We start from the raw sequence: 21,838 nt of genomic DNA, 5'->3' as shown, positions 1-21,838 counted from the left end.
GCCCCAATCCAGCATTACTTAATGAACAGTTTTCCATGAAATGAAACGCCCTTGAAACACATGTCGTTTCTTTGGCCGCAGCACGTCACACACTATGAGTGGTGTCCACCTTCCTCAGCGCTGCCTGAAAACTCACACCTTCTCTGAACGTCGCAGAGAATTGAGTGACCCTGCTCTCCCACCACTGGGAAGACCAAATATGACACTTCCTGTGAGCACTCAGAGGCTCAGAATAAACCTTGCACTCTTAGAATGCCTTAATTATGTGCTTTTGCTGCAAGGTCAGTGGTCAGAAACTCTTCATGTTCTCTTAGGTACCTCTGATGGCTTGGCACCGTGAGTAACCGTGCATAGAATGTGGTGGGACAGACGCCAGGGGGAAGAAAAGTGTCGTTTGCCTGCTCGACATGGCTGTGCAGGTTGGTGTCATGCTGTCCCTGACTTCCCATGGTTGGGACAGATGCTGCTCGGAGCTGGTGGGAAAGCCGGTAACAGACCGCGAGGTGTGTCTGGGCGGCCCTCCGAGGACCACGTGGAAGCTGTTGGCAGCTTCAAAGTTGAACCCCTTCTATGGGAGTTGGAGTCACAGCATCAGAATATCGGAGTAACTTTTTGTCTGCTCCTCCTGGGGGTTTGCGGTGTGCCTCCACTCCTGAAATCTCGTGAGTAGAGGAGGAGGGGCGTCAAAACGGGCAGCCAGAGGGCCTTGGGGCAAGGCTGCCCGTGGTGTGTTTAGACACAGATGGCAGAATGTGCGTCCCTCTGTCGTGAAGTGGAGTCTGTCCCTGCCCCCCCTTAAATCTTGGCTTGACCAGTGGGACAGTGGGACATGGTGTAGTAGCCGTGCACACGCCAAGACGTGGCAAGTGCTTGAGCGCTGGGCCTTACGCCGTCTTGCTGCTGGGACCACTTTGCCGCAATGAGCGCGAACCACATTAGCCTGCCGCACAGTGACAGACACACGGCTGAAACTCCAGCTGACATCAGACGACTCCAGACATGTGGCCAAGGCCATTTAGACCGGCCAGCTCCAGCTGATCAGGGCCAGACCAAGAGTCCTGCCCAGTCATCCCGCAACCCGTGAGCAGTGATGAGCAGCGTTGTTTCCAGCAGCTGAGTTTCAGGGGGCTTGTCCTGCAGCAGGAGCTAGCCGAGGCACTCCCCAGTCACAGCCAGATGCCGGAAGGCGGCGGACACTGCAGGCTTGGGTTTGCCTGAGCAGATGCCCACAGGGTGTCGTCCTGGATCCGTACCTTCCCACCAACCTTCCCTTCTGACTCCTTTCTGTCAGCTGTCCCCTGGGAGTCCCTCTGGTCCTCCCAGAGAGACCCTGCTGGCACAAGTCTGCTGCCCTCCCACTTCATGGCTACCTGCCCTCTGCCTCCCTTAGAGCCTGGCGTGTTTGAGGAAGACCCGCTGAGAGAAAACATCCCAGAGAGCTGAGCCACGACCCTGCCAAGGACAGGGGGTGCACGTCAGCGATGGCCTCAGGGCAATGATGCCTCAACCCCTGCGGGGAGAGACAGGCTCCTGGGGGGCCTCCTGCTGATGCAGGGCTGAGAGCCAGACATCATGCTGAGCACTCGGCACACATGTGTTTAACCCTACGACGGGAGAGGCCCAGATAGACGGGAAAGCTGGGTGGGAGGCTGTAGGGGGTTGAACTGTGTCCCCTCCCAAAAGATCATGACCACTTGCACCTGTGAATGTGAACCTGTTTGGAAATAGGGTCTTTGCAGATAGAATAAAGTTAGGATGAGGTCACCCGGAGGTAGGCTGGGCCCGGATCCAGTGATGGTGTCCCCACAGAAGAAGGACATTTGGACACAGAGACACGCAGGGAGGAGACCACGTGACCACAGAGGCAGCGACTGGGCCATGCAGCCACAAGCCCAGGACGGCCCAGGACGGCCAGGACCGCTGGTAGCCCCCAGAATCAGCAAGAGGAGAGGAAGGAGCCAGAGTGCAGCCCGGCCCACATGGTTTTCGGACCTCATGCCTCCTGAACCGGGAGAGAATTCCCGTTGTTCTAAGCCACGAAGCTTGTGGCACTTTGTCGTGGCCGCCGTAGGACACTCACACAGCAGGCGGGGAGTGCTCGCAGGCAGTGAGTAGAGAAACCCAGAAGGGCTCAGGTCCATTCTTGCCAGACTCTTTGCAGAACAGGTGGCCTGTGGGTGACCCTCCATGGAGATGGCAGGCGCTGGACCAGCATGGGAGGCAAGGAGCAGCCTCGGCTGGATGTCAGCAGTGGGGCTGCCATGGGCGGAGGCTGGCTTGGCAGGCTTCCCCGGGGTTCCATTCAGGATGGATGGGCCTGTCCGAGGGTGGTGGGCGCTATTTAACCAGCAGGGGCAGTGCTGTGTGGCTCCTTCCCAGCCGGGAAACTGTGGTCGGCATGCTGCACGTATCCGGCAAGCTGGCGCTTCCCTAGTGCGGGCCGCTAAGCGTGCATGGCCAGCCGCTTCCTCCAGGTCGATCAGCAGCCTGCGGACATGCGTCAGTTAATTAATGGGCGACTCTGGGCATCCACCGGCAGCGCTGAGAACACGCAGACCGGTCAGCCAGCCGCAGTTGCTTCGTATTTCCTTCTGTTACGTTCCAATCGGCACGTCCAATGCATTTTGTGTTTTCTGTAAAATAACTTTTAAGGAAAACAGCAGAAATGAGTCCAGAGTTCTCACTGCCATGACTGCTCGCTGGATGCTGCAGGATACTTCCACGCTCTGTCTCTCTGCTGTGCCCCTCTCCTCCCCACCTGTCTCTTTTCCCTTAACGAAGCCCAAATGTCCTTGAGCACTGGGCTTGCAAACGGAGCCAGGCACGAAAGCTCGCATCTTCCCATCTTTTCAACTTCCTTTCTCAGCTGGGAGCGAGGCCAGGTGTTTAATAGGCAGACATACACTTATAAATGTGCGTGCACACATCCTCGCACAACTGCGCACACCTGCAAGAGTATCCCTGCCCCCACCTCACGCGTGCGCGCACACACATATTTTGCAGTGTGACTTTTTCCCTCTTACATGAGTCTTTAGCGACCACATACTCAGACTCACTCATTTAATTGGTAGATGTTTGAGTTCCGCGTACATACATCACCAGTGCTGCCCCTAAGGCGCGTGGGGTCCTGGGAGATTGTTTTCTGTAGGGTGTCTGCCTTTATGAACACTTCGAGTCACCCCAACCCAGCTTCTGCGCTGTTGGGACTTCACTGGGAGCCAGGCTTCCTCCTGTGTGTCGAACCTGGGAAGGCTCTCTCAGTGGTGACCGCAGCTGGACATTCCCCCTTGTTCTCACAAGTGACTGGCTCAGTGGCCCCTGGGACCCCACCTCCCTCTCTTCCTGCTGACACGGGGTTTCTCCCTCACTGGCGTCTGCGTGTGGGCATTCTGCATAGCCTCGCTCCAGAAGGCCCGCAGCCCTCCGTCTTGCTCCTCTACCTGGCAGCCCTCTCTGCGCACCCCAGGTTCACAAGCCCACCGCTTGTCCTGGCTGCAGGGCCTCTGTCACACCGAGGCCCCGGCGTGAATGCTGCCTCGTCGGATCTTTGCTTGGCTCCCTGCATTCATCACCCAACAGGACACGGGGCCGGCGGTGAATCTGGGGAGATTTGCTCAGGACACAGGGTGAGTCTCTAACGTCCTCACCCAGCTCCTCTTGGCTACTGATCGAAAATTGCCCCCCAAAATCCAGAGTGACAATTTTATCCGCCTCTTAGAGAGACTACAGCTAAATTCTTGTGGTTTAAACTTTAAAAACTCTTCTATGGCGATATTGGACGAGCGGTGAACCCGAGCAGAGCCTCTTGTCTAGCTCATCTGCCCGACACGTTGTCCCTCGTCAGCGCTTCCCAGCGTGGGGGCCGCAGCTGCCCGCGGAGCGAGAACGGGGTCGGGCATTTCCTGCGGGGGATGCGGCGGGGCAGCTCCGTGGCCTCTGGCCGTGTGGAGCGGCTGCTTCTCTGTCCCAAAGGCTGCTGGAAGCCAGGGGCTGTTGATCGGAGATTAAGTATTTTGTATGTTTAGTGTTTAACCACCATGTGGAATTGATTTTCCGACGTGATCTGGTTAAAGATGTCAGCAAACGGAGACTGTCATGTTGGCTTTGGACAGTATGAAGGGAGGAAGGTGCAGAAGGTGCCTGTGGTTGGACACAGGACAGGTAGTGTGAGATGGGCAGTGTTGGGCCCTGGGGTCCCCATCCCAGGTGGGAGTGACAGACATTTCTCTGTTCTCTGTCCTTACTGTCGAGGTCAGCGCTGGAGCCACGGAGGCTGCACTGGTCTTCTGCTTAGCAGGAGAAGAAACGGAGGTGGGGGGTGGGAGCTGCATTCCCAGTTGGCACATGACATTTAGGAGAGAGGTGTGTGGTGTCTGTTGGATCCAGTTTTTGACACATGCATCACTCCTTCAGTTGCTAGAAATTTGGGGGGAGAAAAACAATGGAGAACAGCATGTTCTTGTCCCCTTGTGTGAACACAGGTTGACGGAGGCGTGGCTGGCTGGTGGCAAGGTGCAGGAGTCTCGCGGCAACAGTGCTGCCTGTGCGACCGTGGCAGCAGCGGGCTCCATCAAGTTCTGGAAAGCGCGGGGCATTGTGTGTGTCTCTCGATGGGCAGCACAGCTCTGGACATTTCATCCTTCACGCTGACTTGACACTTGGCCACGTCTTACCCTCCAGCCCCCAGTGCCGACGCCATCACTGACTTAGCTCCCACATGTGGAGCGTCCTGGGGCAGGGCTGTTCCAGGCTGTGGGTGAGCAGGCTGAACCGGGCGGACAGGCCCCTGTCCACAGCCTCGGGCTTGTCCCTGGGACAGAGGCTGGCTGCGGTAAAGGGAGGGGCTGTGCCCATGTGGAAGGTGACTCAGGCTGGGGCCGCGTCATCCCCATGGGCTCCGCTGATGGGGTGCAAAGACCCCAGTACATAAACATTCTGGAGGCAGAAGGTTGGAGGAAGCGTTTTGCGGGGAGCTGGTGCTCTCGTGCCAGTTTGTAAGGTCTCCACTGGTGGAAACCAGGCTGCCACCAAGGGTACGGACTGTCACAGAGCTGCTCTCCTTACAGACTCCTCTGAGATGCTGATTTCCCTGTCCCAGGACTTGGTATAACCTCAGCCCGGTAATGCAGACAAAGCGCGTTAGGGTGTGTGTGTGTGTGTGTGCGCGCGCGCGTGTACACAGGTGTACATGGGATTGTTTATGTGCGTGACGTGTATACACACGCATATGTGCACGGTTGTGTGGTTAATGTGTGTGCGTGCACAAGCACTGAATTCAGTCATCGCCGTGTGACATTTGACGGGGGCAGAGCGTGGCGAGGTGGGCATTCAGTACAACTGAGTGGGTGGGAGGTACTGGTCAGAGAGCTCTAGCGGGTCTCAACCTTGTGAGCCGGGTGGCGAGTGGGGAGGCGTAGGCTGACGTGCATCCCTTCCGGACGCCTGCCGAGTTCGGTGTTCTGTCGCCGAAGCTGCCACGCGTACTGGCTCTAACAGGGTTAAAAGGAAAAACTGGGCCACGAAGAGAGGCAGAACCCAAGGCCCCCGTTCATACTGAACTGGATTCGAGAAGTGATGGAAAATGTCGCAGCAGAAAATGAATTATTCAGGGATGGAAAGTAGCGTTCTGGAATCCACCGAGAGGGAATGAATGTGCGGAGGACACTAATCAACACCAGATGAAATGCCCACAGCGCTCAGATTATGTGGCAGCCTTCACAGGCTTCTTCAGAGCAGAGCCTCTTCGGTCTGGAGAGGGGGCAGAGGAGGCGTGCGCAGCCCTGGGAAGCATCGAGGGGTCTGGACGCGCGTGGGGCACGGGGGGAGGGCCCAGGTGCGCGCTGCCCGTTGTCGAGGGGTCTGGACGTACGCGGGGCGCTGGGGGAGGGCCTGGGTGTGCGCTGCCCCTCAGAGCTTGACTGCCCACCAGCCGGGGTCGGGTTTCCCTTTACGGGCTACAGGGCGACCCAGAATGTCCCCAATTCTTGCCCCTGAAACAAAGGCAGGAAGAAAGGACAGCCCTCCTCCCCCAAGACAGACCCCTCAGATGTGTTGAGTACAGTCTGCTGTTTGAGGTGTTTGGTGCCCGCCTCCCTGTAAACGGGCGCCAGCCTGGTTGTGTGTTTGGCCCCGTGTCCGTCTGAGCCGCCTCCAGCCCCATGCCTCCCCGCGCAGAGCCACCAATGTCCCCTCGCTGCTCACACACAGGACACGCTCCGGGCACCGCCTGAGATTTAATTCTGAATTTACACGGGACGGAGCATCACATCACACTGGAAAACTGTTGTAAGATACATCTGCGGGAAAAGCACAGTTCCTCGTCTCCCCTGGAGAGCTGGGGGGCTCCGGGGACTCTCGGAAGCAGCCCCAGGATACACAGCACTACCGAAGAATAAGTACAGTACCCCTTTTCTGTATAAGAATATATTATTTAAAAGACAGTTTAAAAATAAAAATTCTGTACAGCATCATGAATTCCTTTTTTTTTTTTTTTTTGTATCCGTGAACAAAACAGTTCTTAGAAAACGCAGTCTTGTGGAGTCAGGCGCTCAGAGTCCACTCTTCCCTGCACGGACGGCTCCCGCGAGGCTCAGCCAGCCCGGTCCTGCACCGTGGCCCGCGCCGGTCCTGCCTCCTTCAGGCTCGGGCTGCTTGGAAAAGGAAGAAGCTTCTGTTGGGACTGAAAATGTGCAGGCGCTACCCGACGTCGCAGGACGATGTGCAGACGATGCTTAAAACCGCACACCCTGTTGAACACATTTCCGCCAAATACAACAATTTTGATCCCTCCTCTGAACCATTAGAAAAAGTAGGATGTGACTGAAAAACAAAATGCCAATGTTTCCAGGCACGTGTGGTGTCCCGGCATTCTGCCCGTTTAACGGACAGAACAACAATAGTAACGGTATTATTCCCACGAGTAGAGAGATGAGGCTCTGAGGCTCAGAGAGGTTGAGACCCTGGTGCGGGTCACCCAGCTTGTCCTTAGCTAAGCTGGGCCTGTCGGGTGCCCGCGCTGGTCACTGCTCCTCCGCACGAAACCAGACCCCGCGTCCCAGCCCTGTGTAACTGGGGATCTCTCCAGTCACCCTTCAGACCGAAGGGGCCAGTGTGCCTTTGACGCGGCCACGCGAGCAGCTACCGTCGGGTGCCCGGGAAACGCTCAAGCCATGTGAGCGATACCGCGTTTCTGGGGGGCTTTCACAGTGTGCTTTTCCTTGGAAGTGGCCCGTATGCCCATGACCGATCCTTTGCTATCAACCAAAGCATGTCCCCCTTCCTTCAGAGCCGAATTCTATGAATTACAGGCAAGGAATCAGAATCTCACTCACTTCAAGCCCATCAGCCGTTCGGATTTTCTGCCTTCCCCTCCTTCTCTCCTCCCCGCCACCCCCATAGGTCGTCACTGCCGCCCCGTGTTCATAGGAATTACCATGTTCATTGAGATGTCAATTCAGGATGGCTTTATCTTTGCTTTTCCTCACGTCTCTGTTTCTCTCTTTCTGCGCATTGGTGTCCCCGGCCGTCAGGCTCTCTGTCTTCTGTAAGCAGGACAGAGCAGGTGACAATCAGGTTCCAGGAGCCCGTGAGTGCCTGCTCGTCCACTAAAGAGCTTCCCGTTGAGTGAAATGCTAACATGTGTCACCAAGACGGATGTCTGTAGCGCTGTCTGCGCGCCCGCCACCTTCCCTGCTACGGGAGGCCTCCCCGTCCTGGCCACAGTCCCGAGCTGGGACTACCAGCTGGCCCTGGAGGCAGAGCCCAGTGGACTGACGGGGGTGAACACGGAGCCCGTGGCCCTTTGTCTTTTGCGGGTCTGTCCTTCTGGGGGTAGGAAAGTATCCTGGGGGTCCGAGTGGCCCCCACCAGGCGTCTGGGCCTGGAAACTTTACAGCGATGGCTCTCGGAGGGGCCCAGGAATGCCAGGGGCCCCGCCAGGGACACCTGCTCAGACATCGCTCTCTGTACCATTTTCTTGTAGGCTTTGGAGTCTCAGGGTCTCTCCTCGACCTTCTGGTAGAGGGATCCGACTAGAGAAACCAGCTGCCGGTCTGGAAAGTCCATTGACCAGCAGGCAGCTCCTGAGCACCGACGACATGCCTGGTGTTGTACACACAGCAGTTTGGGGGGGACGAGAGCAACATAGGGCACCTGGGAGACCACCTGGCGCTCAGCGGGCACGGGGGTTCCTAGTGGCAAGGCCGGGGGGCACTATGACCAGGGAGCCCTGACTGAAGGGAGTGGTGGGGACAGCACGGGGTGGGGTGTGTGGCGCGGCTGAGGCCAGACCAGGATGAGTGTGGGGCAGCACGACATGGCTCTTGCTGCATCAGGGCCCCTGTAGAGAGGGGGTAGCGGCGGCGGGCTGAGGGCAGCTGGACATCAGAGGGGGGGCTCTGCGTGGGTCTCAGGAGGCAGGGGTCCCCGAAGCAGAGATGTGCACGCACCGAGGCCCTGGCGTGGCCAGACCCGCTCACAGGCTGTGCAGAACGCCTGTCCACCGGCTCTGAACATGTGAGCTGGACCTTCACTGGACATAGTACCCGGCCTCACAGCAGCCTAGGGCCAGGCCCAGTCTCCTAGACCCTGAGGGGGCCAGGCCGCCATGTGTGAGCTCCGGGATGTGGGTAGTGGCTTCTGTCCGGCGGGGAGCGTCTTATCTCACCGCCCTGTCACTGAGCAAGGTCAGCCCTGGGGCAGGAGGAGGACAGGGATGCACAAGGGGCTGGGGCGCTGCTCTGAGGGCATCTGAAACTCAGAGAGACCCTGGCACATCTGATTACAGCACAACGATGGGGGACGGTGTGACCCTCCCCCCAAGGGGCACGGAGCATTGGGTGCAGTTTGGTTTCATAGAGAGTATAGATTCCCTGGTTTGCCGGGGTCTGGATTTCGGGGGGATGGAAATGAGCTCCGGTCCAGCGGGCCCTCCTGCCGCGGCACCAGGAGCGTGGACCGGCGCAGGCCTGCGCTGCTAAGCGCCACAAGGAAGACTGCCTTTCCCACGTGGCTCACGTTACCTCTTTCATTGCATCGTCCATTTGCTTCAGTTCCTCGTAACGATCTCTGGATTCCCAGAGGGGCTGCAGCATGATTTCCTCCACCACAGGGAAGAGCTGGGAGAGACAAACGGGTTCACGGTCCATCGTTCTTGGCACCACAGAAAGCGTCTGGGAACCCGGGGGTCAGGGGAACCGCACAGCAAGTGTTCTCGCAGCCTCTGGGCCACCCCTGCCGTGGGGTCCCTGGTGACCCCGGTTCTGAGGCTATCTGGTCAGTGGCTCCTGGAGACTCGCAGGCCCGACACCTGCCCACCCACCTCCTGGTCCCGCTCTGTTTCTGTCCTCTCACTTCACATGGACCTGCCCTCCACCCGCCTGTCCTGCACCCGCCTGTCCCCGAATGTCTGTCGTCCAGATGCCAGCCTGACCTCCAGTCTCCCGACAGCCCCGTGGCTGGAGGAACCAGACCGTCCCGTGGCGTGGCCTCAGCCATCCTGCCATCCCCACCCTGTGGAACCCTGTGCACGCAGCTCTCGGCCCCATAATGCCGTCCGTGCGTCCCCAGTCACATCCCGGTCCTGCCGCAGGGGGGAGGGTGGGCCCACATGGCAGTCCTGCGCCCCTGCACCCGCTGGCCATGATAAAGGCCTGGAAGTCCATGCAAGGAATGTACAGGGGGGACGAGTCCCCAGAGAAGTAGCAGTGAATGAGGTTTATGGGAGGATGGGCTGAGGTGGTTCTGGAAGGCTGGTAGGCCGCATGGGGCCGATGAACCAGTGCACTAGGAGGCAAAGGTGTGAAGAAAGGTGAGGACCAGAAGCTGTGGGCCGTCCTGTAAGACAGGAGTGCCAGGGAGGGCGGGGGACTTCGTGCAACGAGGGGGACAGCTCTCCCTGTGTTGGGGGAATGGGGAGCCATGGAAGGCTCAGGAGAGAGGCAGACATGGTTTCCTTGCTAAAATCAGCCTGGGGATGGCCGTGTGCTGGGTAGAGTGGAGCAGGTTAGGAGGTCCTTCTGAATGCAAAGGTGCCCTGGGAGTGGACGGCCTGGGGTGGCTCCAGGGGGCATGGAGACAGGAAGGCTAGGGGGCTGAGATGGGGAGGCGAGAGGGTGAGGACTCTGGGGATGCTGACGGAGGGGCCTCGGGTTCCACCTCACACCGCACACGGGCGTGCGTGTGAACGTGCGTGTGTGTGTGCGCGTGCACATGTGTGTATCAATGTGGCGTCTTCCCAGACGTGACACTCACTCACCTTGGTCACCGTTTCGAACATCGGGATCAGGACAAACTTGATGAACCCAATTTGGGCCGTGGCTTTGGTCACTTTGTCCCGGTCCATGAAAGGGGCCACAGGAAGGCCCTCGGACTTTTCGCGGTCGCTCTGGGAGATGCAGTGGGCCGCATGTTAGAGAGGAATATCTGTGAAATCTGGGGACTCTGTGGGTCTGAGGGCTCGGGGCCCGTTCCTGTGCCTCACCCGACCAGACCGCTCTGCCGTGGGGGCAGTGGCAGCAACAGGGATGGAGGCGGTGTCTCGGTGGCCACCGGAGCGTTCAGAGGGAGTGCAGGGCCGGCCGTGAGGACAGGGTGCAGGGACAGGTGCGGCCGGTGCAGCGTGTCCCCCGGCTGCTGCACGGCAGAGGCGGCCTCCAGGACCCCCAGCCTCCTGGGGTCCACCTCACTGGCCTGCCGGCATCTTCCCGTGTGGGCTGGCTGGGTTCTCTGTCTGAGGGCCTCCCCAGGGCTGGACGTGCCGGCCGGCCCGCCCCGGGGGCCCCTCCTGCCTCTGCTGCTTATCATTCTGGCCATTCGCCTGCCTTGTCTGCCCTACTAGCTGCTCAGTTACTGGTCACGGGCGGCGGGTTCCAATGTTCGCTCTCCTGGGCTGTTCCTGTCTTTCCTGTGTCACACTGTACCCATTCATCTTGGGTGTGCACCTGCTGTGAGGGCTTTCTGGAGGCTGGAGAGATCGTCTGTGACCCGCTCCACTAGTCCCCCTGGGCACACCCATCGCCTTTCCATCACGGAGCCCGTCAAGGGGCTGAGCCGAGCGGCCGGGGGCCTGGTGGGTGTGGGATTATCTTACCTGCATGAAATATTCTTCTAATAGGCAGTCCACCCAAGGTTCTGCCACTTCCATTGGACGGACCTCGTTAGAGATGTCACAGCATTTTATCAAAATCATCTTCAGCTGGAAGAGAGATCTGGGATCAGGCATGGGGCACAGAGCACGTCCCACGGCTGCTGTCTGGGTCTGGACCTGCCACCCCGGGGGATGGAGGACTGTGCCGCTGGCCAACAGTGACTGAGCTTTGCTGCCTCCGTCCACGGCGCCGCGAGCTCGCTCTGGGCAGGTGCGCCAGCAGTCTGCGTCTAGACCCCCAGCCGCCCCCGGGAGAACGGGGCATCACCGCACCCCCACGGGATCAGAATCTGTTTGGGGGGGCTTGAGTAGTAGAAAAGTGTGTTTAACACAGACATGTTTTGTGATACAAACTTAAATCGTAAAGTTTAAAAGGCTCTTCTTGCTTGTTGAGGACACGCAAACGTATAGAAAGAAGTCTCCGTTAGCAAGCAGAGGTGAAAAGGGTAATAAGGAGACCCACTGAGGTAGGTGGTGGTGGGACCCCTGGTAGCAGTGAGCGTATCAGAGGAAGGCCCCCACAGAAACGGGGGGGGGCATCCTCCTGGGCACCGCGTGCCCCTCATCGGGAGGGGCACCTGCACTGCTGCCTGTGACCCCAGGGGTGTCCTCCGGGCCAAGCTCCCGTACCGTCTGCCCCTCCTGCCAGGAGTCAGAAAAATCACGTGGCGTTGAAGGCGGTGTGGGCTTCTGCCCTGTGCTCCCAGGCCTGTTGTCTCCCCCATGAGCCTGCGCTTTCTGCCTGGGCCCCTGCACTTCCTGCTTAAGCCACCACCCTGCAGGAGCCTGGCCTCCCCCTGCTGCCCACCGCCTTCCTGGTCCAGCTCTGGCCCCTCCTTCCAGCCTTCCTGGCTCCCGAGAGCCAGAGGGTGTTCCCTAGCACGGTCCCCTGCTGCCACACACGACTGTCCCCAGGGGTCACCGACGTCCTGGGACAAAGCACAGGCCACCGCTCGGGGTCTGAAGGTGACCCAGCAGGAAGTCCCCCTGGGCACAGCAGTGTGGGCTGTGGGCCCTGAGTGGGCCCGGGCTGTCTGCACCCGGTCTTCCAGGAGGCAGGCGGGGACCCTGACTCGGCAAAGCACCTCTCCACTCAGCTCAGCATCTGGCATGGCCCGGCTGAACCTCAGGGTGACCCGGCTGCCCTTTTCCCTGTCCCTGGTCACCACCCTTCCTTATCAGTGCCTGGGAGTCGATCCAGGCCTTCCTTGTCTCCTCTGGGAGTCGGCTCCAGAACACAGGCCATTATAGGGCCTTGCCCAACAGGCCTCTGAGGGAAGCTGGCCTGACACCTGGGCACTGCCGTGCTGGGGGGAGCTGTGCCAGGATCTCTGGCCCCGGCCACATGGGGCACGGTATCCAGGCCTCCTATTGGGGGCCTCGGCTGAGGCCCTAGAATCCATTTTGACCCAGAACCTTTCCACTCTTGGGCCCTTCCCTCTACCTCCTCCAGCCCCTGTGTCCCTCAAGAAGTGGGTGCTTTGGGGGATCCTCGGCCAAGGCACGATCCCCTGGTCTGTGCTGCAGGCCATGGACCCTCACTCTGTGTGGGGGCGGATGGCGCCTGTGGACCCGGCGCCCCTTTCTCCCCCTTGCTCCAACAGTTGGGTGTCTCATTGTCCTGACCGCTCGACCCCTTGCAGCAAGACCTCTGGCCTCCTGCCCCTGAGGGCCTTTCCTTACGTGTTAGAGGGAACATGAGACTCCGAAGGGGCACAGCCTACTTGTCCTTCCTCCTTGCCCCGCTGTGGAGGGCAGGCGGCACCTCCCACACCCCGCTGGTTTTTCAGGAGCAGGGACGTCCCTCCAGCGTGACCGCATCTCCCCGTGTTTGGCCCCATGAAGGGATGCCTCGGAGGCCCTGGCTCGCGGGGACATTTTCTCCTGCTGTTCACTTATGGAAAACTCGAGGTCCTTGTCTGCACACTTTGTGTGTTAGCTGTAATTCAGTTTCAGGGACGGGATGCTCAGAAGGTCAGCCAGATCTCAGAGGGCTGTCCTTGTTCCTCAGCTTCTAGGCATGGAAAGGGACCATCAGTGTTAAAAGAGAGAATGCCGGAAAGCAGGCCTCACATGCAGACCAGGCTCAGCGTCACCCCTTCTCTGAAGACTGGGAAGGACATTTCCCTGTGTTTTTTTCTTAAGAGGGCAGGCACGGTGCAGACCCAGGTGGGCTCTCCTCACTGGAGAGGTCTGCTCCCATTCTCTGGATGCCCGGCCCCTGCTCATGGAGGGGGGAGCCGGGAAGGGGCCCTGCAGGGCCCTGACTTTCCCGCCCAGAAGCTGGTATGCAGAGTATTTTCTGGGGCCGTGCCTTCGTGGGAGGACCAACTTTGTTCTCAGGAAACCAGAGCAAGATGGATTGATTGCCTTCACCCACTCACCACCTTCGTCGGAATGAGATGCAGGAATTGGGAAAGCTGTCTCTAACCGGGACATGGGCCCGCTGGGGGCTTTCCAGGTAGGCGCTGTGACTCGGCGCCCACTTTAATCATGCCTCGCTCCAGGGCCAGGCAAGGGTTTGGGTTTCTTGGTTTCCGGTCTGGGCTAGAGGGTGGGACTCATGCACCAGCCCCCGAACAAGCTAAAACAAGCTACTTACAAGGGTCATGTGCTCCTCATTGCTGTAGTCAAAATTCTCCATTGTTTCTTTGAAAGAATCCATAATTTCTGCATGTCTTGCCATGTCAGTGGCTAAAATTAATGTGATCATCCCCTGAAAAGTGAAAACAAAATGTTAACCCCGGGTACCGTCCCAGCATCACTCCGCGAGCCCTGGCGCGTGCTGAGCCCTCCTCGCACAGTGTCCACTTGGTCCTCGTGCCAGCTCGATGTGTGTCTCTGAGAATCACTGTCCTCATTTTCAAGATGAAGAAACAGAGCCTTGAGGAGGCTGGGGAGCCTCCCAGGCTGCGGCTGGCGAGTGGAGGCTGGGGATTCAAGCCCACGCATGCGCTGCAAGCGGGCCCCGAATGCCAAGGCCAGGAGGAGGCAGTGACCCCAGGCCCGCCAGGCCCATTCGCTTGGAGGTGGCAGGCTCAGCACCATGCTTCCTCGTGACGGCTGCCTTCAGCCAAGGACTAACGCTTCCCCTCAATCCAGGAATCAGGTATATGGCTGTTCCTTTCACATCACATCGTTGGAGGTCAATAACCGATTTTCCAGGAGACTTTTCCCCTGTTATGGGATCTGTGCCTTTGCTGCTTGGGAGCCATCAAAGTCAGGCTATATTTGACAGCACTGTTCTACTCACACATTTGTAAAGGACGATGCAATGATTTAAAAATTTTTCTTTCTTTTAAGTAGGCTCCACGCTCAGTGTGGAGCCCAGTGCAGGGCTTGAACTCACGACCCTGAGATCAAGACCTGAGCCGAGATCAAGAGTCGGACGCTGAACCGGCTGAGCCACCCGGGTGCCCCGAGGATGCAGAGATTTTTAAAATATAAATATTTTATTACCTCGTTAACCAAATACTGGCTTAGCAGAAGTAACATTTGAAGCTGTGACCATCCGTCACCCCGAAAACATGTGTAAGGACACACGTGTGTGCTGCACAGACCTCTGGGTTTCCCCAGAAAACAGCTACAGCGTCAGGTGTAGAAGTGACGTCAGCCAATAGGGCTCATCTCAGATGTATTTTGGGGCATTCTGAATTCTGTGCTTTCTCTGTGAAGATCTCACTGTGTTACTGGCGAAGGAGCCATCCTGTGAGGAGTTAACCCTAAACATACTTAGTGACAAAATATTACTACAAATTGAGGTAACTAGGGCGTCTGGGCAGCTCAGATCGTGATCTCAGGGTCCTGGGATTGAGCCCCACGTCAGGCCCCACGCTCAGTGCAGAGTCTGCTGCTCCCTCTCCCTCTGCTCCTCTCCCTGTTTGCGGTCTTTCTGTCTCTAAAATAAATAAAATCTTTCAAAAAAAAAAATTGGGACAATTGATTCTATGCTCAGAAAGTCTCATTTTCACGTTAGTCATGTGTTTGAGGCAGGTCAAGCCTCCTGTGCCCCCCTGGTGGGGGGGTCCTGCTCTGACGGCCCCGGGGCGGGCACAGGTGCGGGTCCTGGTGCGTCTCACACAAGGGGGCCCGGCTGCTGAGCTTCTCCAAGCCGGTCCCTGCAGGAGCTCCTCACCGGGCCACCGTCGGGGGCTCTCCATGAGAGAGCCCTTTTCCCACTTGAGAGACGGACGCACCTCCACTCATCCCGACAGCATTGGCACCCCGGCTGGGCGGCTCCAGAGCAGGGGAGAGAGGCGGGAGAGCCCACAGATAAAGGGGACACACTTGTGCCAGGAATCGGTGACATGGTGACTGACCTTCGGCACCGCCCTGAGCTCTGAGCTTCCTGGAAGCCTGGCCGATGGGTGACAATGGTTTACGAGGCTGCTGTTCTCTGACAGAGTGAAGCTTATCAGATCTCCAGGAGGGAGAGCTCGGATTCCTGGATTCCCGTGTCTTTATCAGGTGCACCTTGAAGCTGCCCCGAGGCATCGAGCGGGTGATGTTCTCATCGTGGGACGGCAGAGCGCGGCTCCTGCCCATGAACACGGCCCCTGGCTCGCGTGTCCTGAGGTTGCCTTACAGGCACCACTCGCTGGGTGACGGGGACCAGCAGGAAGGCCCCCTCTCACGGTCCGGAGGCCAGAAGTCCCAAGGCTCTGGGGAAACGTCCTTCCTGACTTTTCCTGCTCCTGGAGGCCCCAGGCGCTCCCTGACTTGAGTCCACATCACTCCAGCCTCTGCCTCGGCTTTATGCGGCTTTCTCCTCCACGTTCGTCTCCCCTGCTGTCTCTTTTGAGACACTTGTCATTGGATTTAGGGCCGGCCTGGATAATCTAAGCTAATCTCCGGAGATCTAACTTAACTACCAGCAGACTCTTACCCAAGTAGAGCCACATTTACAGGCTCCGCAGGTCAGGAAGGGAACATATAATTTTTTTTGGCAGAAGGGGGCTACCATTCAACCCATACATTCCTCCAAGAGGTCTTTCTGGTCTCTTCCCTCCCCTGGAAGCATCAGAGGGGGGCGCAACGGGGCTGTGCTCAGCGGGGACCCCCTGTGTGGAAGGGGGCATTACTTCCAGTGAGTCGGAAGTGTCTCAGGACAGGAGGACGCTGTCCCCTCCTCCCCAGCGTCCCTTATCTGAAATGGGCGGTGGGGCTGACTGGGTCGTGGTGGGGGTTCGGGGGAGCAGTCAGGTTTCCGCTAGGTTGGATGCAGCAGGTGGGTCTGTCCGGGGCCTGCTCGGACTCACTGTGGACCTCTGGTGAGTGAGTGACCCAACCTCTGGACCCCTCACTCTCCCAGGCTGTGGGCTGGAGAAAGGACGAGTCTCAAAGGATTTGGTGAAACGTGGGGTGTGAAATGCAGGCCGTGGGGTCGCCTCTCCTTGGGGTGCCACTGGCCTTGGTGGGGGAGGGGTGGGCCCAGGACCGTGTGGGGGCCCCAGCCACTGGAGCGAGGGGCTCTGCCCCATGGTGGTGCTCATCGTCCCCCCACCCTGCAGTCAGAGGGCCTGCACACCTGTCTGATCTGCTTGAACCCGTCTGGCTGCACGTTGGCAAAGATGTTGCACTCGGGCTGGGCGAGAATCTGAAAGGCCACTGCGCAGTGGTGGTTCTCCAGGGGCGAGATGTCATTGTATCGGACGGCCAGCTCTGTGCGGGCGTTGATCTGGTACCTGGCATGGAAGGAGAGAGCACACGGAACCTTGGGCACCTGCGGGGACGCAGCGGTGCCAGCAGATGCCGGGAGGGCATCGTGGCGCCTCCCGCGGTGCCAGGGACGCGCTCCTCTGGGCTCTCCTGACTCTCTGCTGCCCTGTTCACCAGACGCCCTCAAGGCCTTATAATCCTACCAGGCGGACACCACCCACACCTCTCCCCTGCTCCCAGGGACAGTGCCCGAAGGCGATCGGGCCTTCCGTTTTGGTCGCTCGCTGCACCATCAGTATGTGCGAAAGGGCAGACGTTTGAGTGGGCACCGGGGTGTGCTTTCACGTCAGAGCTGTGGCTGCGACCCCTGGGCTGGACTGTGCTCCTCACGTCATCTTGAGTGTGAAAGGATGGAATGCATGCACGTGGTGCTCTTCCTCGGGGGAGCATGGGCGTCCACACTGTGGAGCCTGACGTGGGTGAGTTCTCGGCCACACAAATACATCTGCTGGAACAGGGGCATCACCCGGGACACAAACCAGTGCCACACGGCCGAAACCTGGCAGTTATGTGGGGTGGACCCTGTGCCCTTGTCGCCCAAGAAGTGGGAGTGGATCACTGTTCCCGTGATGCCTGGCCTGTCGTCCTGGCCCCCACGGCCCGTGGTGGACTCCTCCCACCCGCTGCCCGTCCCCACTCCCTCTGCCCCTCACTCCTGTTGGAAATGGGCTGGGGAGGGGGATCCGGAGAACCGGGTATTGTGTGCGGACACCACCCCTGCTTCAGGCGGAGAGGAGGTCTGACATCACCAGGGCTCTGCCCGAGTACTTTGCACATGCAGGGTCCGGAGCCGGGACCGCAAAAGAGTGTGGCAGCCCCTTGGGGCCTGGTAACCCCGAAGTGTCCTCCCCGGGAGGCCCGGGGCCCTGGACCAAGTCCCAGAGTGCGAGCTGTGTCCTACGGAGGTGAGCTGCGGGCTGGTGAGGCCTTCGCCGACAGCTCCAACTTGGAACTGGTGTGCGTGTTAAGCTGAAAAGGTCACTCTGATAACCAGAGAGCCCATTAAAAGGAAAAAAAGAGAGAAATTATGTACGTACGTGTTGTTGTATCCTGGATGATCCAGATCATGGCAGACGGCTGCCGTCATTAGGATCAAGATATCCATTTGGGAAAACTTCTCCTGGATCAGAGAGAGAGTGGGAGGGGGTGAGGAGGGGGCTGGAATGGGGGGAGAGGAGTGACACGGGCGGGAGGAAGCCCCTTGGCTGCTGGCCTGGGGGGTGGGGCCGGGAGGGCGGGGGAGCCTGTGCCCCCAGGTGGGGGCCGTGTCCCGAGGGTGCCCCCCCCGAAGGAGCCCCCAGCGACCCACCTGGAGCCTGCAGAGCCAGACCATGCTGTACATCATCTGGGTCACGCAGAAGCAATGCCGGAAGTTGTGGAAGGGGTTGTCCCTGTAGTTGTCGTGCACGCAGAGCTGCGAGAGACGAGGGTTCCAGTGCCGCGTCCGCTGCCTGCCCTCCCCGCCAAGCTGCCCTGCCCACCTTCCTCCCTGTGTTGCCGGCTGCCCGCGGGTGTCTTGGATGAGCTCTGCGTCCCCCTCGGCTGACCCAGAGGCCAGCCGCCTGCTGGAGGTCCGCGCGAGGTGGCCCGAGGCCCGAGGACGTCCCACTGGCCACCCTGCGACTTGCACCTGGGCTCATGGGCTGAGGTGTCCCCAGAGGCGCTGAGGAACCACGCGGGGATGTGACGCTGCGGGGGGGCCTGGGGGGCTATCGGAGCGGCTCTGGGTCCCGGTCCTCATCACACCTTTTCGTGTTTTAATACTTAACATCTAAGCTTTCCTACTTGGTTCTGAGCAGTATTTTATGTAATCTGTTGCTGAACACACACTCACATACTCATACACGTACCCTTCCACACACGCGCACTCACGCCCCCCCATAAACGTGCACACACCTGCACACTCGCTCGCCGCACACTCACTTCACCGGCCCCTCCCTGGGTCTTCATATTGTCTCGCGCATCAGAGCAGCAGCTCAAGGGCGCGGAGTGTTCTGGTGGGAGACGGACGGGGACAGGCTGCGCGTCCTCACAGAACACTCATGGGAACGTCACCTCCGTCTGTAGGAGGCCCAGCGCCACCGGGCGGGTGCCCGGCTGGTCCGTTCCCCAGTAACGGGATGACGCCGTATTCAAGGGGGACGTGGGGGCCTGCACTTACCAGCCATCTCCTGAGTGTGATGGGGTTGATGGAGAAATCTCTGACCAGGCCCAGGTCGTGATACATGTGCTCTAAGCAGCTCAGCATCTGCGGACACAGGAGCAGAAGGGTGGTCGGTGGCGGGGGCGGGCCAGCACGGCCGCCCGACAGAGCCGCCCTTCCTGCGTCCCGGGAGATGCCTGCGGGGCCTGCCTGTCCCTTGAGGGTGAGCCCTCCACTCCTTGGGGCCCCGACAGCGAAGCCATGTTGACCGGGGGGGGGGGGTCCCAGGACCCCTAGCAGGGATGTGGGGACTTGAAAGAGTCATTGGGCTAAGAAGTCAAGGGAGTTCCACGCAAGAAGGGACAGCGATTGGGTGAGAGGCAGCACCCCCAAACGGCCATGTCAGGAGTGACTCTGTGAGCTCGGACACACGAGAAGCCAGGCCGAGGTGCTTGGGACACGGTTCCGTGGGACGCGCGCCCGAGAGCAGGTGCCTTCACAGACACAGATGCCCTGTGCTCTCGCTGACACTCGATAGCCTGTGTCCCCAGCACGCTTTCTGAGCCCTTGGGGGGTCCGTGGGGACCAGACACACACTGTAATGCGCTCATTGTGGAGTCTGGAAGGTAAGCTGCGTTCTGTCACCGAGCTGTCTTCCACAGAAATCTCGCTCAGGTTAAAATAGATTTGTTTTCAGTCCCGGAGAGGATGGATTGTCATTGTTGCGATCTGTTTAAATACAGCTCAGAGCTGTGGAGCTAATTCAGCCGGGGAAGAAAGACTGAACGATTATTAAAAAGTGAGAGTCTGAGAACGTGGGCTCTGCTTTCTGGGAAGCAGGTCTTGGGTGCAGCGCCCGGGGAGACGGGAGACCCGCGAGGCCCCGGGACCGCACACCTGAGCCCTGCCTCCGTCCCATCTGTCAGCTACCTGGGCCTGCGTGGCCACACTCACGGGCGGCCTCTGGTCGCCGTGTGACCTTCTCTTCCCAAATGGTGTGCAACGGACTGAACTGTGGCCCCCAAATCAGTATGTTGAAGCTTGAACCCCCGGCATGACCGTGTGGACAGAGGGCCTTTAAGCACTCATTAAGGTTAAATGAGGTCATTGGGGTGGTCCTGGTCCAGTAGGACCGGTGTCCCCGTGGGGAGAGGAGACCAGAACAGATAAGCACACTGGGGCGACCACGTGAGGACACGGAAGGTGGTGTCTACACGTCAGGGAGAGAGGCTGGGGAGACAGCAGCCTGGCCGACGCCTGACATCGGACCTCCAGGTGTGAGAGGAGGTTCTGGGCCTATAATGCGTGTTACGGCTGCCGAGCTGACTGCTACATGGCGTGCTTCCAGAGACCCATCTTCCTTCCCACGGTACTGGGAGAGCTGGGAATGGGGGGGGGCGTGGCCTCTGCAGGTGCAACCCTGTACCTACAGCGTCCACAAGACAGCTGTGGAAGGAACGCCACGGAGCAGAGACCCGTGGCATCGCCAAGAATTCAGTGGGAAAACGGGAGGTACATGTGGGAGCCTGCAGTGTCACAGGTAGAACGTACTCCTCGAGGGGACAGGAGGGATGCGGACAGGAGTATGTGCAGGGCGCCGGGCTCCGGGGACAAGTCCAGGGCCCTGGCGTGCGGCTGGGGGTGCTGGTGCCCACCGTCCTGGATGCCAGCGCTCGGGGCCAGAGGGCTGCAGCCCCTCTGCTCCCCACCCCACGCGCACACACAGCTCCAGCCATATAACGCTGGTGGTGAGCTTGGGAGTCTGCAGTCGGAGGTGATGGGCAGATGAGACCATCTGGTCCTGTGGCGTGTGCATGGCTCTGGAGCAAGGGGGCATCTCTGTGCATCCGTTCCCACACCAGCAGCCCCAGACGCTGGGCGGTCCCGGCCGCAGGGCTGCATGGAGCTGGCTGCGGGCGCTCGCCGGAGACCTGGGGCCCCGCGGTCTGCAAGCCCCGCGCTCTGCAAGCCCCGCGCTCCGGGGAGGCGGCCGTACCGGGAAGAACTCTGACACGTCAGCCAGTGGTGAACTAGAACATGGGAAGCCATCTCCTCCATCTGCTTTGTGATCCGGAGGACCCTGGCTGGGGCCGGGGGTGCTGGGCACAGTGATAGCCCCAATCAGAGGAAGAGACGTGAGCCCCGTACCAGCGGCCTGACATTCCAGGGCGTGAGCTGCTTCGTGGGCGGCCAGATGCAGTTTTGGGGGGCCTTCACCACCCACAGTCCAAAATCCACGGCATCCCCACACTGGCCAGAGGCTAGGGCTCCCGTCTTTGGCATTTCTGGTTCCTGGCCGCATGCTGGGAGAACACTTCTTGAAACCCGGGAACTGCTGAGCAGTCTGCCCTGGGCACTGGGATGCTCTGGGGGAAGCCCACCCAGAGGCCGGGCCCACCTGTGGGCTTCACCCCGGTCCTGACGCCGCGGGCAGGAAGCCTTCCCCTCGTGGCTGCATGAATCCTTCAGTCTCTCCATGAGGCGGCATGACCTCTCCGGCCACAGCAGAGGTTCCGTGGGAGATGGAGACAGGGCTGGAAGCGAGTGCCCGTTTCCACGCAGGCGCTGTGCCATCGGGGACTCGGCCCCGCTTTCACTCCCGCATGCGGGAGCTGGAACGGTTTCCAGCAGCCGTGTCTGCCCACCCACCAGAAGCGGGAATCTGTGAGCGCCGAGCCATCCTGCTGTGCCCACTTGCCTGCGAACGGGCCTTGCCCAGCCTGGGTCCCCTGTTCAGACCTCGGTCCCAGGACTTGTCTTCAAGGGCCTGACTCCCGTTTCTCCTGGCCATGCTGCCTCCCACCCTCCCGAGCACGGCGGCTTCCGCCCTG

The 21,838-nt window shown here is 59.6% G+C and overlaps 1 protein-coding gene across 5 annotated transcripts in view; it reads right to left on the bottom strand.

Moving 5' to 3' along the window:
- Positions 1–6,407: 6,407 nt before the first annotated feature.
- The window catches only part of PDE9A (phosphodiesterase 9A), a 92,840-nt gene continuing 77,409 nt past the window's right edge, over positions 6,408–21,838 (bottom strand). For 3 of the 5 annotated variants that reach the window (XM_057306531.1, XM_057306532.1, XM_057306533.1), the window contains 10 exons: positions 19,026–19,112; positions 18,174–18,278; positions 17,902–17,984; positions 16,674–16,830; positions 13,749–13,862; positions 11,090–11,194; positions 10,256–10,384; positions 9,021–9,116; positions 7,433–7,541; positions 6,408–6,746 (listed from right to left, as the gene is read on the bottom strand). In XM_057306531.1, the coding sequence (XP_057162514.1) occupies positions 7,449–7,541; positions 9,021–9,116; positions 10,256–10,384; positions 11,090–11,194; positions 13,749–13,862; positions 16,674–16,830; positions 17,902–17,984; positions 18,174–18,278; positions 19,026–19,112 (969 nt within the window). In that variant the 3' untranslated portion in view covers positions 6,408–6,746; positions 7,433–7,448. The remainder of the gene's footprint in view (positions 6,747–7,432; positions 7,542–9,020; positions 9,117–10,255; positions 10,385–11,089; positions 11,195–13,748; positions 13,863–16,673; positions 16,831–17,901; positions 17,985–18,173; positions 18,279–19,025; positions 19,113–21,838) is intronic. The other 2 variants (XM_026498442.4, XM_048214892.2) reach the window with 2 other exon arrangements.

This window comes from Ursus arctos, unplaced genomic scaffold, assembly GCF_023065955.2.
Source record: "Ursus arctos isolate Adak ecotype North America unplaced genomic scaffold, UrsArc2.0 scaffold_4, whole genome shotgun sequence".
NCBI classification, from domain to species: Eukaryota; Metazoa; Chordata; class Mammalia; order Carnivora; family Ursidae; genus Ursus; species Ursus arctos.
The sequence above is the reverse complement of the archived record's forward strand: the minus strand, read 5'-3'. Positions and strand labels throughout refer to the sequence as shown.